Source organism: Bos mutus, chromosome 27 (genome assembly GCF_027580195.1).
Source record: "Bos mutus isolate GX-2022 chromosome 27, NWIPB_WYAK_1.1, whole genome shotgun sequence".
Classification (NCBI taxonomy): Eukaryota; Metazoa; Chordata; class Mammalia; order Artiodactyla; family Bovidae; genus Bos; species Bos mutus.
In genome coordinates, this window is record NC_091643.1 from 25,892,996 (window position 1) to 25,910,491 (window position 17,496).

The following is a 17,496-nucleotide window of genomic DNA, read 5'->3' on the forward strand; positions in this document are numbered from 1 at the left end:
TTTTTCTTTCAGTCTTTCACTCAACATACATACATTGCTTTGATCATAAAAATTTACTTTAAAAATTGTTTCATTTATTTAAATCATAATGAAATTCATCAAGGGACATCCAACAAAGAGAAGGTCATCAGAGGAAGACCCTCATCAGACAACAGTTAGAATTCAAATCAACAGCAATGGCCAAGCACATGCTCAGGTTCGAAAAGTACAAACCTGCTCCTGCAATTGAGTTTTGTATTTCTCTGCTTCTTCTATGTAGATGTTCTGAAGCTTTTCACATTCCCCGGTGTAAAATTCTTTAAGCCGATTCTCCAGCTCTGTTAGATCAGTCTGGTGCTGCTGGTTTAGCTTCTGGACAAATCCTTCATAAGCTATTTGCAACTCATTCCTGGCTTTTTCTAACTTCTCACAGGTGGTTGAAACGGTGACTGAAAAGAGATGGAAAAAGGAAAGGGAAGATGACACTCAGCCTGCTAAATGGCCTACATTCGTAACATTCACACACAGCTGTGATGACTCGGAAAGCAGTACTCAATTCTCGGGACCAGATTCTCAACCATAACAGTGCAGAAGTGAAGGGTAAAGTGAAGGGAAGGCGAGGAAATGGTCTCTGGCAGCAGTAAGAGAAGTCCTTGGGCAGAGCCAGGTTCCCAAGTGAAGAGCACCCTTACGTGTGGTGACCAATCAGTGCACGGGCCTCAAGGAGAAGAGGCTCTGATTGGCTGAGGTGCCTAAGGCCAGCCCCTAGGGGAGGCAGCTGAGACAGAGAAGAAACAGAGACGGTAAGACCACAAAGAAGAAACAGACTTTAAGTTTGTATCTGATTGGAGCCAATTTAGACTCATTATGAAAAATAAAAGATTATATGGAACACAAATCATCAGAACATAAAAACCTTAGAGAAAACACATTGAAAAGCTACACTACAATGTGAATAAATTGAAAGGTTAACATTTTAAACAGGCAAAGTAATTTGATAAAGGTAATTTAAAATCAGGTCATTCTAACCTTTCACTACCACTACCCAGAACAGAATTATTAACAATACCTTGAAGAACTTGCACATGAATAAATAGCCACACATGCTATAATAAATCCTGAAAGAAATGGGAGAAAACACTTGCAAACAAAGCAACTAATAAGGGGTTAATCTCCAAAATACAGAAATAGCTCATGCAGTTCAATATCAAGTGAACCCAATCAAAACATAGGCAGAAGAGTCAAATAGACATTTCTCCAAAGAAAACATACAGATGGCCAACACACACATGAAAAGATGCTCAACATCACTAATTATTCAGTTCAGTTCAGTCGCTCAGTTGTGTCTGACTCTTTGTGACCCCATGGACTGCAGCACACCAGGCCTCCTTGTCCATCACCAACTCCTAGAGCTTACTCAAACTCATGTCCATTGAGTGGGTGATGCCACCCAACCATCTCATCCTCTGTCGTCCCCTTCTCCTCCTGCCCTCAATCTTTCCCAGCATCAGGGTCTTTTCAAATGAGTCAGCTCTTTGCATCAGGTGGCCAAAGTATTGGAGTTTCAGCTTCAACATCAGTCCTTCCAGTGAACACCCAGGACTGATTTCCTTTAGGATGGACTGGTTGGATCTCCTTGCAGTCCAAGGGACTCTCAAGAGTCTTCTCCAACACTACAGTTCAAAAGCATCAATTTTTTGGCACTCAGCTTTCTTCATAGTCCAACTCTCACATCCATACATGACTACTGGAAAAACCATAGCTTTGACTAGATGGACCTTTGTTGGAAAAGTAATGTCTCTGCTTTTTAATATGCTGTCTAGGTTGGTCATAGCTTTTCTTACAAGGAGCAAGCGTCTTTTAATTTCATGGCTGCAGTCACCATCTGCAGTGATTTTGGAGCCCCCCAAAATAAAGTCTCTCACTCTTTCCATTGTTTTTCCATCTATTTGCCATGAAGCGATGGGAATGGGACCAGATGCCATGATCTTAGTTTTCCATGAGGTATCACCTCACACCAGTCAGAATGGCCATCATCAAAAAAATCTGCAGACAGTAAATGCTAGAGAGGGTGTGGAGAAAAGGGAACCTCCTACACTGTTGATGAGAATGTAAAATGGTACAACCACCATACAGAACTGTATGGATATTTCTTAAAAAAAAACAAAAAAAAAACACAAAAAAACCCCCTAAAAATATTACTACCATATGACCCAGAATATACCCAGGGAAAACCATAATTCAAAAAGATACACACAGCCCAGTGTTCACTGCAGCACTATTTACAGTATCCACACACAGAAGCAGCCTAAGTATCCTCTGACAGAGGAGTGGATAAAGAAGCTGTGGTATATATATAGAATGGAATATTACTCAGCAGTTAAAAAGAACAAAACCATTTGCAGCAACCTGGATGGACCTAGACATTGTCATACTGAGGGAAGCCAGACACAGAAAGACAAACATCATGTAATATCACTTATATGTGGATCTACAAAAAAACGGGAGGGGTACAAATATTTACAAACTAGAAGCAGAGTCATAGATATAGAAAACAAATTTTTGGTTACTTGGAGGAAAGGAGATACATTTGGAGATTGGGATTAACACATATACACTACCATATATCAAACAGGTAACTAGTCATCTCTACTCCAATAAAAAGTTTAAAAAATCATTTCACGGGAAGTTTGGACTTTTCCAGCCTTCCTTTCCCTACTAGATACGGGGAAAGATGTGCTACCGTACCCTTAAGGAGGATGTACATTCTTCACATCCCAGAGTGCCCACAGACTCTTACAAAACAGGTACTGATAAGTCTGTTATAAAGTAACCCTTACCTCTATTTTGGTAAGGAATATGTATTTCTGGAGTAGTGGAAGGAAAAAGATTATTTCATGGAGAAAAGGAGGTTTACATCAATGATTATTCTACCTAAGTAAAGGGAAATTGGCTGGCTCCTGGGATGAATTTTGGACAATCATGTAGACTTGTTTTCTTGGGAATATGCCACATGGCAGTAGAAATTCTAGCCCTTGTCCCACATCAGTAGTCCTCCAGAGGTAAAATAAGTCATGCTGAAATAATGACAAGCATGTGTGTGTTCTCAGTCCCGTCTGACCCTTTGCGACCCCATGGTCTGTAGCTCACCAGGTTCCTCTGTCCCTGGAATTTTCCAGGCAAGAATAGTGGAGTGGGTTGTCATTTCCTCCTCCTGGGAATCTTCCCGACTCAGAGATCACACCCATGTCTCTTGCATCTTCTGCATTGACAGGTGGGTTCTTTACCACTGGGCCACTAGGGAACCTTTCAATGACAGGCATACTGTCTGCTAAAGAGAACCCTAAAAATTCAAGTAAGCCCACAAATATTTACTGAAGGGGAAAGGAAACAGGAATAGCAAAAACAAAGTGAGAACTACTAACGATATTAAGGGTGAAAACTATTCCACATGAGCAATGATGAGGCTGCACAGTGCCCCTCGGGAGCTAGAACATTGGCGAGGCAGAAAAGTTGGAGAGAAGAGTCAAAAAGGTAGATGGAGATCAGACTATATAGACCATTGACATCACTGACAATCACGCCTTGGGACTAAATTTGGGAAGTGGTTTTTTTCTTTAAAAGAATTTACGAAAAGATAATGGTCATGCTAATTGCTACAGAACGCCCTTCTCAGATCGCTAATTATCAAAGGACAAAGAAGTGATTCAGGGAGACAAATGTGAGCCAAAGAACTAAAAGCTGAGTTGGCCAAAAAGCTCATTTGGGTTTTTGGTAAGATCTTATGGAAAAACCAACACAGACTTGTTGGCCAATCCAATAGTCATTTCTGCTGCCTTTCCAAAATCATACAAATCAAATTATAGGGCCACAAGCCTCCTTGTGTGAATTCCAGGTTCTTCACATGAAAGTAGGAAACAGAAACCTAAACTGCAAGCTGTCAACAAAGGCATCAAGAATAGCTTTTCTAGCAGAACTCTTGATTTTACACCTTTTGACTTAATTCCCTTGGGATTTCACGTATCAGCAAAATACAAAAGAAAACAAAACAAAAATTCTAGCTCATCTGAATGCTTGTATCTGAGATAAAATGTCTATGTGGACCAAAAACTAGAAGAGCTTCTGTGGGGAAGTTAGCAGTAACACCTGCTGGATTTCAACACATCTGCCTGTCATCAGATGACTGTCAGTCTGTTTAACTTAAAAATAAAATAGATGGAAATCTTCTCACATTGGTGGCTGAACAGGGTGTTTCCTCTTTTAAAAAAAAAAAAAAAAGCTTAAATAGTGTTTAACTTTGTTGGCCTCTGTGGGTGAGGTGAAAGAGGACAGGAGGGAAGGAAGGGGAAAGTGGAAGAAAGCCCCCGGGGGAGCGGGGCTGCGGGGCAGGCCGGGCCCCAGGTGACGTCAGCCTGCAGCTGTGGGGAGCAGCTGGTTCATAAAGCCATCTCTCACACGAAGGGCTCTGTGTTGAGTGAACTGGCCGGGGCTCGTGGGGAAGCATTTACTTGGCATAAAGACTCATGGAATACTTCTTTTCTGAAGGACACGCATGTCAACACTGCATCAAGAGTTCTCGCGACCCCTCTACCACCGCACACTCGTGGGGGGAGTGGGGGTCTCCAGCTTCCATCCTGTACTTCTCCCTGTACTTACTACAGGTTAGGAGCGATTCCTAGGCCACCTGGGCTCTCACTCCTGTAAGAGCCTGTCCCTTCCCTGCTCATTCTCCAGGATTCCTTTCATGGTAAGTCAATCACCCAACACAGTCAAAGAAAACATAAATCTCTCAGAATCTGGACTAAGCAAGGAGTTTTTGTACAGGTTTAGGCAATACTGTTTTCATGGAGTTACTGCACAGACAGAAAATCCATGCAGTGCAAAGTGGTCCTTCTGTCCTTCCTGGTGGCTCAGATGGTAAAGAATCTGCCTGCAATGCAGGAGACCTGGGTTTGATCCCTGGCTCTGGAAGATCCCATGGAGAAGGGAACAGTAACCCACTGCAGTATTCTTGTCTAGAGAATTCCATGGACACAGAAGCCTGGTGGGTTATAGTCCATGGGGTCACAGAGTCAGACACAACTGAGTGACTAACACTTTGGCCTCGCTGTTATAATTATTCTGTTAGGCGAGTTTTAAAAGCATGTGTGTGATGAAGGGCACCAACGAGACCACTGCCTGTAGAGAAATCGTGCACATGCTGGTAAAATGAGAAAGCCCCTGTGGCAATCTACTCATTAAAACGAGAAACAAATTCTTCAGCATCAAGAAACAAAGAAAGAAACTGACTCACTTACAAGATGGGCCCTAGAACACGTCGCCACATTACAAGCTGGAAGTTGACATTTTCAACCTGAGATGAACCAGGCCAGAGAAGAACCCAAGGCCAATGACAGGACAGGAAAAACAGAGAGACACTCCCCTGACAGTTTAACACATGGAAAACTATTTCAGAAATGGTGAAAAGCTTGAAATCTTCCCTTTTAAGTTATCTGGATGCCATCTAGAAAAGGCACGATGCCAGAAATACCTTTGACAACAGAGCTGGTTTCATCATGGTCCTTTAGCCCTTTACCCCGAGGGGTGAAGTCCAGCTGTCACCTAATTGGTCCTGGAGGCCTTATCTAAGAGGAAGAGGTCAGGCCTGTATTATTTCCATCTCATGGAGGCCAATTGCCCTTTGGTGACTGATGAATGTACTGTTTACAGAGAAAAACATTACACAACCATGGCTCTAAATTGTTAGTATTCTTTGGAAATGATACAGAGGTTTTCTTAGTTTTTGTGTCCGAGCAGCAGGCTTCATCTTGAGACAACTGGAAATATTTTAATTCTCAGGAACACAAATAAGATGTCTTAATTGACAACAGTAAAATACTTATCTGACCCATACTGCTTAGCTCCTGTGTGATTTGCCTGAATTTCCTTATTTTTAAGATGGAGATAATATGCCTGTGTTCCCTGCACAATTAAATAAAATATACATGGGAGCACCTGGCCAGGTGCCTAACTACAGTAAGCATGCCACAAATGTTACTGTTACTAGCATTGCAGAAGTCCACCAATTCAAATGGGCTTGAAGAGTCCTCAAAGACAGACACTCTCGAGGGGTATTGGACAGACTGTGATAGTTACAAAGTAGCATTGCTTGTCTAGTATTCAAAGAAGACAGACAGAAACACACACCCCCCACACCCCCCGGATAGGGTATGCACCCACTTCAGAAGTTCACTTTCTTATATGATTGTTCTTGACATTATATGCCATAGAATTTCCCCAACTTTTAGGTAATTTTATCTAAATTGGGCATAAAATATGAAAGAGAAAAAGGGGAAAGAAAACTGGGGCGGAGGTAGGGTCACTCTGAAGATCACACAGTTTTATGATGCCCTGTAGATACCGTGACAGAAAGAACAAACAGGAAAGCGAGATGACGTCACCCTCTGGCCGTGGGCCCGCACCTTCTCTAGATGCTTCCAGCAGGCCTGTTGTGGCTGCTGCCCCTTCCCTGAGCTGAGTTCCTCTCTCTGCTCCACCCAGCAGGGACAGGAGATGCTTGGTCCAGCCTTTCCTGCCTCCTCCAGGTCTCTCTCTGGCCACCTCATCTGTTAGATCGATACAAAAGGTACAAACAGTACCAAGAGTTCCTGTATACCCCTCACCTCACTTCCCCAGATGTTCAGTTCAGTTCAGTCGCTCAGTCGTGTCCGACTCTTTGCGACCCCATGAATCACAGCACGCCAGGCCTCCCTGTCCATCACCAACTCCCGGAGTTCATTCAGAATCACGTCCATCGAGTCAGTGATGCAATCCAGCCATCTCATCCTCTGTCGTCCCCTTCTCCTCCTGCCCCCAATCTCTCCCAGCATCAGAGTCTTTTCCAATGAGTCAACTCTTCGCATGAGGTGGCCAAAGTACTGCAGTTTCAGCTTCAGCATCATTCCTTCCAAAGAAATCTCAGGGCTGATCTCCTTCAGAATGGACTGGTTGGATCTCCTTGCAGTCCAAAGGTCTCTCAAGAGTCTTCTCCAACACCACAGTTCAAAAGCATCAATTCTTCGGTGCTCAGCCTTCTTCACAGTCCAACTCTCACATCCATACATGACCACAGGAAAAACCATAGCCTTGACTAGACGGACCTTTGTTGGCCAAGTAATGTCTCTGCTTTTGAATATGCTATCTAGGTTGGTCGTAACTTTCCTTCCAAGGAGTAAGCGTCTTTTAATTTCATGGCTGCAGTCACCATCTGCAGTGATTTTGGAGCCCAGAAAAATAAAGTCTGACACTGTTTCCACTGTTTCCCCATCTATTTCCCATGAAGTGATGGGACCGGATGCCATGATCTTCATTTTCTGAATGTTGAGCTTTAAGCCAACTTTTCCACTCTACACTTTCACTTTCATCAAGAGGCTCTTTAGTTCCTCTTCACTTTCTGCCATAAGGGTGGTGTCATCTGCATATCTGAGGTTATTGATATTTCTCCCAGCAGTCTTGATTCCAGCTTGTGTTTCTTCCAGTCCAGCGTTTCTCATGATGTTCTCTGCATATAGGTTAAATAAGCAGGGTGACAATATACAGCCTTGATGTACTCCTTTTCCTATTTGGAACCAGTCTGTTGTTCCATGTCCAGTTCTAACTGTTGCTTCCTGACCTGCATACAGATTTCTCAAAAGGCAGGTCAGGTGGTCTGGTATTCCCATCTCTTTCAGAATTTTCCACAGTTTCTTGTGATCCACACAGTCAAAGGCTTTGGCATAGTCAATAAAGCAGAAATAGATGTTTTTCTGGAACTCTCTTGCTTTTTCCATGATCTAGCGGATGTTGGCAATTTGATCTCTGGTTCCTGTGCCTTTTCTAAAACCAGCTTGAACATCTGGAAGTTCATGGTTCACGTATTGCTGAAGCCTGGCTTGGAGAATTTTGAGCATTACTTTACTAGCCTGTGAGATAAGTGCAATTGGGCGGTAGTTTGAGCATTCTTTGGCATTGCCTGTCTTTAGGATTGGAATGAAAACTGACCTTTTCCAGTCCTGTGGCCACTGCTGAGTTTTCCAAATTTGCTGGCATATTGAGTGTAGCACTTTCACAGCATCATCTTTCAGGATTTGAAATAGCTCAACTGGAATTCCATCACCTCCACTAGCTTTGTTCGTAGTGATGCTTTCTAAGGCCCACTTGACTTCACAATCCAGGATGTCTGGCTCTAGATGAGTGATTACACCATTGTGATTATCTGGGTCATGAAAATCTTTTCTGTACAGTTCTTCTGTGTATTCTTGCCCCCTCTTAATATCTTCTGCTTCTGTTAGGTCCATAACATTTCTGTCCTTTATCGAGCCCGTCTTTGCATGAAATGTTCCCTTGGTATCTCTCATTTTCTTGAAGAGATCTCTAGTCTTTCCCATTCTGTTGTTTTCCTCTATTTCTTTGCATTGATCACTGAGGAAGGCCTTCTTATCTCTTCTTGCTATTCTTTGGAACTCTGCATTCGGATGCTTATATCTTTCCTTTTCTCCTTTGCTTTTGCTTCTCTTCTTTTCACAGCTATTTGTAAGGCCTCCCCAGACAGCCATTTTGCTTTTTTGCTTTTCCCCAGATGTTACCATCTTATTAAATACAGGACATTCATCAAATGTAAGGTTTTAACATTGGAGCAATTACTGTTAACTCTGCTACAGACTTTATTCTAATTTCACCGGTTTTTCCACTAATGCCCCTGTTTTTAAGAATGAACATTTGTAGAATAATTTTAGATGTTCAGAGAACCTGCAGGGATAGACTAGTTCCCAGAGACCTCTCTCCTAGTTTCCCCTAATGCTGACGTCATATATTATGACAGGACATTGGTCAAAACTAACCTGGTAGGAAGAAATAGAAAGCCTTAACAGACCCATCACAAGCATGGAAATTGAAACTGTAATCAAAAAATCTTCCAGCAAACAAAAGCCCAGGTCCAGACGGCTTCACAGCTGAATTCTACCAAAAATTTAGAGAAGAGCTAACACCTATCCTGCTCAAACTCTTCCAGAAAATTGCAGAGGAAGGTAAACTTCCAAACTCATTCTATGAGGCCACCATCACCCTAATACCAAAACCTGACAAAGATGCCAAAAAAAGAAAACTATAGGCCAATATCACTGATGAACATAGATGCAAAAATCCTAAACAAAATTCTAGCAATCAGAATCCAACAACACATTAAAAGATCATACACCATGACCAAGTGGGCTTTATCCCAGGGATGCAAGGATTCTTCAATATCCGCAAATCAATCAATGTAATACACCACATTAACAAATTGAAAAACAAAAATCATATGATTATCTCAATAGATGCAGAGAAAGCCTTTGACAAAATTCAACACCCATTTATGATAAAAACTCTCCAGAAAGCAGGAATAGAAGGAACATACCTCAACATAATAAAAGCTATATATGACAAACCCACAGCAAACATTATCCTCAATGGTGAAAAATTGAAAGCATTTCCTCTAAAGTCAGGAACAAAACAAGGGTGCCCACTTTCACCATTACTATTCAACATAGTTTTGGAAGTTTTGGCTACAGCAATCAGAGCAGAAAAAAGAAATAAAAGGAATCCAAATTGGAAAAGAAGAAGTAAAACTCTCACTATTTGCAGATGACATGATCCTCTACATAGAAAACCCTAAAGACTCCACCAGAAAATTACTAGAACTAATCAATGATTATAGTAAAGTTGCAGGATATAAAATCAACACACAGAAATCCCTTGCATTCCTATACACTAATAATGAGAAAACAGAAAGAGAAATTAAGGAAACAATTCCATTCACCATTGCAACGAAGAGAATAAAATACTTAGGAATATATCTACCTAAAGAAACTAAAGACCTATATATAGAAAACTATAAAACACTGGTGAAAGAAATCAAAGAGGACACTAATAGATGGAGAAATATACCATGTTCATGGATTGGAAGAATCAATATAGTGAAAATGAGTATACTACCCAAAGCAATTTATAGATTCAATGCAATCCCTATCAAGCTACCAACAGTATTCTTCACAGAGCTAGAACAAATAATTTCACAATTCATTATGGAAATACAAAAAACCTCGAATAGCCAAAGCGATCTTGAGAAAGAAAAATGGAACTGGAGGAATCAACCTACCTGACTTCAGGCTCTACTACAAAGCCACAGTTATCAAGACAGTATGGTACTGGCACAAAGACAGAAATATAGATCAATGGAACAAAATAGAAAGCCCAGAGATAAATCCACGCACATATGGACACCTTATCTTTGACAAAGGAGGCAAGAATATACAGTGGATTAAAGACAATCTCTTTAACAAGTGGTGCTGGGAAATCTGGTCAACCACTTGTAAAAAGAATGAAACTAGAACACTTTCTAACACCATATACAAAAATAAACTCAAAATGGATTAAAGATCTCAACATAAGACCAGAAACTATAAAACTCCTAGAGGAGAACATAGGCAAAACACTCTCTGACATACATCACAGCAGGATCCTCTATGACCCACCTCCCAGAATATTGGAAATAAAAGCAAAAATAAACAAATGGGACCTAATTAAACTTAAAAGCTTCTGCACATCAAAGGAAACTATTAGTAAGGTGAAAAGACAGCCTTCAGAATGGGAGAAAATAATAGCAAATGAAGTAACCGACAAACAACTAATCTCAAAAATATACAAGCAACTCCTACAGCTCAACTCCAGAAAAATAAATGACCCAATCAAAAAATGGGCCAAAGATCTAAATAGACATTTCTCCAAAGAAGACATACAGATGGCTAACAAACACTTGAAAAGATGTTCAACATCACTCTTTATCAGAGAAATGCAAATCAAAACCACTATGAGGTACCATTTCACACCAGTCAGAATGGCTGCGATCCAAAAGTCTACAAATAATAAATGCTGGAGAGGGTGTGGAGAAAAGGGAACCCTCTTACACTGTTGGTGGGAATGCAAATTAGTACAGCCACTATGGAGAACAGTGTGGAGATTCCTTAAAAAACTGGAAATAGAACTGCCTTATGATCCAGCAATCCCACTGCTGGGCATACACACTGAGGAAACCAGAAGGAAAGAGACACGTGTACCCCAATGTTCATCGCAGCACTGTTTATAATAGCCAGGACATGGAAGCAACCTAGATGTCCATCAGCAGATGAATGGATAAGAAAGCTGTGGTACATATACACAATGGAGTATTACTCAGCCATTAAAAAGAATACATTTGAATCAGTTCTAATGAGGTGGATGAAACTGGAGACTATTATACAGAGTGAAGTAAGCCAGAAGGAAAAACATAAATACAGTATACTAACGCATGTTTATGGAATTTAGAAAGATGGTAACGATAACCCTGTATGCGAGACAGCAAAAGAGACACTGATGTATAGAACAGTCTTATGGACTCTGTGGGAGAGGGTGGGAAGATTTGGGAGAATGTCATTGAAAAAAATAAAAAAATAAATAAATAAATAAAACTACACATATGTACACATACACACACACACACACAGACAAACACAGGAGGGTTAATTATCAACAATGTTCTAAAATAAGTAAGCTGAAAAAATAAAAAAACAAAAAAACAAAAAAACTAACCTGGTGGCTCAGATGGTAAAGAATCTGCCTGCAGTGCAGGAGACCCAGGTTCCACCCCTGGATCTGGAAGATCCCCTGGAGAAGGAAAGGGCAACCCACTCCAGTATTCTTGCCTGGAGAATTCCAGGGACAGAGGAGCCTGGAAGGCTACAGTCCAAAGAGTCGGACACAACTGAGTGACTAACACAAGAAACCAACACTGGCACATGATTAACTAAACTCCAAGCTGTGTCCTTTTTTTCTGTTCCAGGCTCCAACCCCAGACAGCACACTGCATTTACCCGTCACATCTCCTTCATCTTCTCCAGGCTGTGAATGTGTCTTTCCCTGCCTTTCATCATCTTGACAAGTTTGAAGAGTCAGGCATTTTACAGAATGTCCCTCAGTTTGGGCTTGTCTGACATTTTTTTCTACATATTCCTCTGACCCAGAAATTCCAGTAATAAGAATTTATTTTACTGACATACTCCCACACCTACAAAATGAGGGACATACGAGGCTCTTTACTAGAGCATTTTTTAAATAAGAGCAAAACATGACAAATAACTGAATGACCGCCATGAAGAAATTGGTTGAATTAATTATTCCATTATAATATAATGGACGAATTCTCAAAATAATTTCACCACTGTTTAAAGAAGGACTGAGGAAGTTCGCTGTGTACTGATCTTTCAGAAATGCAAAGCAGAAAACAAGGTGTAGAACAGAATGTATAATACACTACCACTTGTGTATAAAAAGAAGAGAAACATTTATCTTAGCCTACTTCCCCGTACCCCAGCCCCAGAACCATCAATGGGGACATGGGCTTCTGTCATAGTAGCACGATTATTTCACTGCATCATTCTTTGAAGGGAAATCTGCTCATGATACCCTTCTATGACAAGTGACAATGATGGTAACTCTCTTAGACTAGGGTTTAATCTGCTTAAAATTGGAGATTACCAAGTAGCCCTTTTTAAAAAGTAATATGCTACTTAGTGGAGAGGCTGGCGTCCACAGAACTACAGAAGGGCAGGGACCTACCCCATCAACAACTGGCATGTCCAGTTTTCTGCAGATCGGCTCCCTGATGTGCCAGGTAGTACTAAATATCCCCTGCTCTGCTAACCTGAGAGTTTGGTGAGGACAGAGTGAAAGACTGTTCTATTATGTAGAGTGAGTCTTCACAGACTGTCTGCAGAAAGATCATCTAACTCATGAAAGCCCCAGGTTTTGCTCCCCAAAGGCACTGCTTTTTCACAAGACCAAGAAATCTGGCAGCTATGTGGGAAAGACAAAGGTCTGTCTCTAAATTTCAAAATTAGCTAACAAAGAGTTTTCAGATTGCTCTTGGAATGATATGAATTGACAAGAACCGATTTCAGAAGGCTTCCACAAATCACATACAACTTACTAGGAATTTCCTTTCACAAACTGCCTGCACCATCAAATCCATTCTCCCATACATAATACCACCTTCCCTTTAAAACTCAGTTTACCCTTTACCAAGTGCTTTCAAACTTATTTCAGGTAATATAATCATGTCTTGAGTTAATAACACAGGCATTATCTGAAACCTCACTCTACTAGACCAGAGAGGGAATGGACGTGGCAAGACTGGGTCTAGAACTCAATCCACTCAGCCCTTTTCAGTGCAGGTCCTGGAGCACAGAACATGGAACCTGAACCCAGTGGCTATTTTCTCAACTTGAAATGCATTAAAAGAGAAGTTCATTCATTCATACAACGGACACCTCAGAGGATAAAGGCTTAATTCTCTAGTGGAAGCAAGAGGGTCTGCAAGGTAGGGTAGGTTAAAAACAACAACAACATTCCCCCCCGCCCCCCACACTGATTAGTCCCGATGAAATCTGATTTGCATGCAGGATGATGGTCTGGCCCAGTCATAGATCTTAGTAGAGAGGTGCCAGCTGGGCCTCCATGGAGCCTGGGGCTCTCCCTGCCAATAAATGTTTGAAAAGACTCTGCTGTTTTTCAACTGTCTCACTGGCCAACAACATGCCGCAAAACAGATGCTCTCATCATCACACTAGCAAACATTCCATGGACCAATCAAAACATTTTAGGCTTGAAAAGTGGATCTGAGTCAAAAGTCTGGCTGAATATAACCAGCATAAATGTTCCAAGCTTCAGGCCCAAGGCAAGTGAGTTAAGACTTTAAGGAAATCACATTTCAATCAAAAGAATAAAGGTTCTTTTATTCTAACAAAAGAATAAATCAATATAAGTGTTAATAAAAAGCTGAGTCTGATACTATTCTGCCTGTCCTCCCTGATATTTTCAGGGGTCAAAGTTCAAAGGGGCAGGTCAAAGTTACTGATCTACAAACTATTTGGAAGCCTAAATATGAGAATGAACTCGGTTCAGTTGGAGCTCTCAGGTATTATTCTCTTACTGTGCTCACTTAAGTCTTACATATATATTACATTAAATAAACAACATCCTGGAAGCTAGTGTGCTGTCAGAGTGTGGTCCAGGGAGCACTTGCATCAAGTCACCGGGATGATCATCTCAAATGGACTCCTCCATCCCAACCCACCCAAGTCAGAACTGGAAATCTGCTTTTTAACCTGGCCTATTTTATTACATAGTGAAGTTTGAGAACCACTGTTCCAGACAAATTATTTAAATCAGGAAAAACTGGACATATCAGAACTAAACAAGGACAAATGAGGAAAAAGACCAGGACAAGGAGGAAGACTCAAGAGGCTTTCAGAACAGACATGCTTGGTAAATACTGTGCATTGTTACAGGTAAAAGAACATAACCATTCATTTACTGAGACAGCCAGCCAAGTCTAAGTTCAGGACAGACAGACATGGATAGAAAAAGAGCAAGCCATGTATTAGACAGAATCCACTCCATCTTCAACCAACTCAGTGAGATAAAGATTTCTGTTTTGGATCACTCATTATTAGAGAAATGCAAATCAAAACTACAATGAGGAATAACCTCCCATCTGTCAGAATGGCCACCATGAAAAAAATCCAGAAACAATAAATTCTGGAGAGGGTATAGAGAAAAGGGAACCCTTGTGCACTGTTGGTAGGAATGAAAATTGATATAGCCATTATGGAAGACAGTATGGAGATTCCTTTAAAAATAAGGAATAAAACCACCATATGCTGCAACAATCCCACTACTGGGCATATACCCTCAGGAAACCAAAATTTAAAAAGACACATGTACCCCAATGTTCACTGCAGCACTATATACAATAGCTAGGACATGGAAGCAACTTAGATGTCTACTGACAGATGACTGGATAAAGAAGCTGTGGTACATATACACAATGGAGTAAGACTCGGCCATAAAAAGGAATGAATCTGAGTCAATGCTAATGCGGTAGATGAACCTAGGGGCTATTATACAGAGTGAAGTAAGTCGAAAAACATTGTATATTAACACATATGTAAGAATCTAGAAAGATGGTACTGATGAATCTCTTTGCAGGGCAGCAATGGAGACGCAGACATAGGAAACAGACTTATGGACACGGGGAGGCAGGTAGGAAGGAGAAGGTGGGACGAATGGAGACTAGCATGGAACCACAGACTAACATATGTAAAATAGAGAGCCAGTGGGAATGTGCAGTGTGACCAGGGAACTCAAACTGGGGCCCTGTAACAATCTAAAGGAGTGGGATGGGGTGGGAGGTGGGAGGGAGGCTCACGAGGGAGAAGCCACATGTATACTCATGGCTGATCCATGTTGATGTATGGCAGAAACCAACACAATATGGTAATTATCCTTCAATTAAATAAATTTTTAAAAAGGAATTCTGTTTTGGCATACTGTTGGTTTTCACTATATATATTAATATATTTTTCATTAAAACCCATTTCAAAAATTACTTCTGGAATTCTGCAACTCTAAAGTGACTTAAAGTGGAGAAGACTCTTGAGAGTCCCTTGGACTGCAAGGAGATCCAACCAGTCTATCCTAAGGGAAATTGGTCCAGGTGTTCACTGGAAGGACTGATGCTGAAGCTGAAACTCCAATACTCTGGCCACCTGATGTCAAGTGCTAACTCATTTCAAAAGACCCTGATGTTGGGAAAGATTGAGGGCAAGAAGAGAGGGGATGGCAGAGGATGAGATGGTTAGAGGGCATCACCGACTCAATGGACATGAGTTTGGGTAAACTCCAGGAGTTGGTGATGGACAGGGAGGCCTGGCGTGCTATGGTTCATGGGGTCCCAAAGAGTTGGATACAACTGAGCAACTGAACTGAACTGAAAGTGACTTAACTGTCAAAGAGTTTTAAAATTATTCTAAATATACAACCTTGCTAAACCACGACTATACACAAAACTGTGTCAGCGAAGAGCTGACTCATTGGAAAAGACCCTGATGCTGGGAAAGATTGAAGGTAGGAAGAGAAGGGGACGACAGAGGATGAAATGGCTGGATGGCATTACTGACTCAATGGACATGAGTTTGAGCAAGCTCCAGGAGTTGGTAATGGACAGGGAGGCCTGGCGTGCTGCAGTCCATGGGGTCACAAAGAGTCGGACACGACTGAGTGACTGAACTGAACTGTACACAAAACTAGTAAAAGAATTAACACATTCCATACAGGTGTGAGGGATACTCAAGTTCACAGACACAGTCAAGCGTTGACTAGACAATGTGTACGGTGCTTTAGGCAGAGCCAAGTCCCTTTTCCCTAGGACATAACAAGGTTTTCCATCTAATAATACTTCTTGAACTCTTGACTTGAATAAAAAGATTCCAAAAGTAATTATCAATGCAGACTGATGGTTTATAGCCAATGATTTCCCAATCTTTCAAATATTTGGTTGCACCATGGTTTCTTTTTTGTGATTGACAGGTGTTTGGTGGTCTAGTCCTCCTGGGTTTTTATCCAGGGGCTTTGCTTTTTAATACTACCTTAAGAAAGTTACATAACTGTTAAACCCCAATTTCTTCTTTCTCCCTTTTTTTCTTTCTATAAAATGCAAACCAGTAGATTTAGAGATGAACACTGATATTATGAAAGAGCAGGCACTCAATAAATGCTGTTGCCAAACCTATCATTTTTACACACAGAAGGCAAAGTCAACTAGTCTTTTATGCCATTGTTATGAGAACCCAGGAATCTCTGGTGAATTAAGTGTTAAAATCTCATTTGTATCATGACATAAAAACAATCAGAACAAGATGTGAGTTAGCTATTATTTCTGATGGTTAAAGAATAATTGTGAAATACAAACTAACCTTTATTAATTTAGATTAAAAATGTGATTCCATTCATTAAGGTTAATAAAACAATAGGAACCGCAGAGGATCATAATTATGGCTCCCCATTACACCAACATGACCCTGGAAAGAATCAGAATGACACATTTAGTCCCTATCTCAGAGGCCAAATGTTTGCTGTGGATTATGTAGACCATTAAATTGAACTGTAATTTATTTCAAGGGCTGACATTTTCAAAATGACCTGATTAACTGGGATTGTCAAGCATAATGTAAAATGTTTCCAAGAGAATTACAGCTCATCTTACATTATAACTTATTTTTAACAGTTTATAGGAAGATATCTATGTACAGAAACCATTGCTGCTGCTGCTGCTAAGTCGCTTCAGTTGTGTCCGACTCTGTGCGGCCCCATAGACGGCAGCCCACCAGCCTCCCCCATCCCTGGGATTCTCCAGGCAAGAATACTGGAGTGGGTTGCCATTTCATTCTCTAATACATGAAAGTGAAAAGTGAAAGTGAAGTCGCTCAGTCGTGTCCGACTTTTCGTGACCCCATGGACTGCAGCCTACCAGGCTACTCTGTCCATGGGATTTTCCAGGCAAGAGTATTGGAGTGGGGTGCCATTGCCTTCTCCACAGAAACCATTAAGTATTAGCATATTATAAGGATAAAACCCACTTTCCTTAGC

General features: G+C 41.0%; 1 protein-coding gene across 3 annotated transcripts in view; it reads right to left on the bottom strand.

Moving 5' to 3' along the window:
• The window catches only part of MTUS1 (microtubule associated scaffold protein 1), a 189,047-nt gene that overhangs the window by 10,503 nt on the left and 161,048 nt on the right, over positions 1-17,496 (bottom strand). For all 3 annotated transcript variants that reach the window (XM_070364161.1, XM_070364160.1, XM_005887162.3), the window contains one exon: positions 214-428. In XM_070364161.1, the coding sequence (XP_070220262.1) occupies positions 214-428 (215 nt within the window). The remainder of the gene's footprint in view (positions 1-213; positions 429-17,496) is intronic.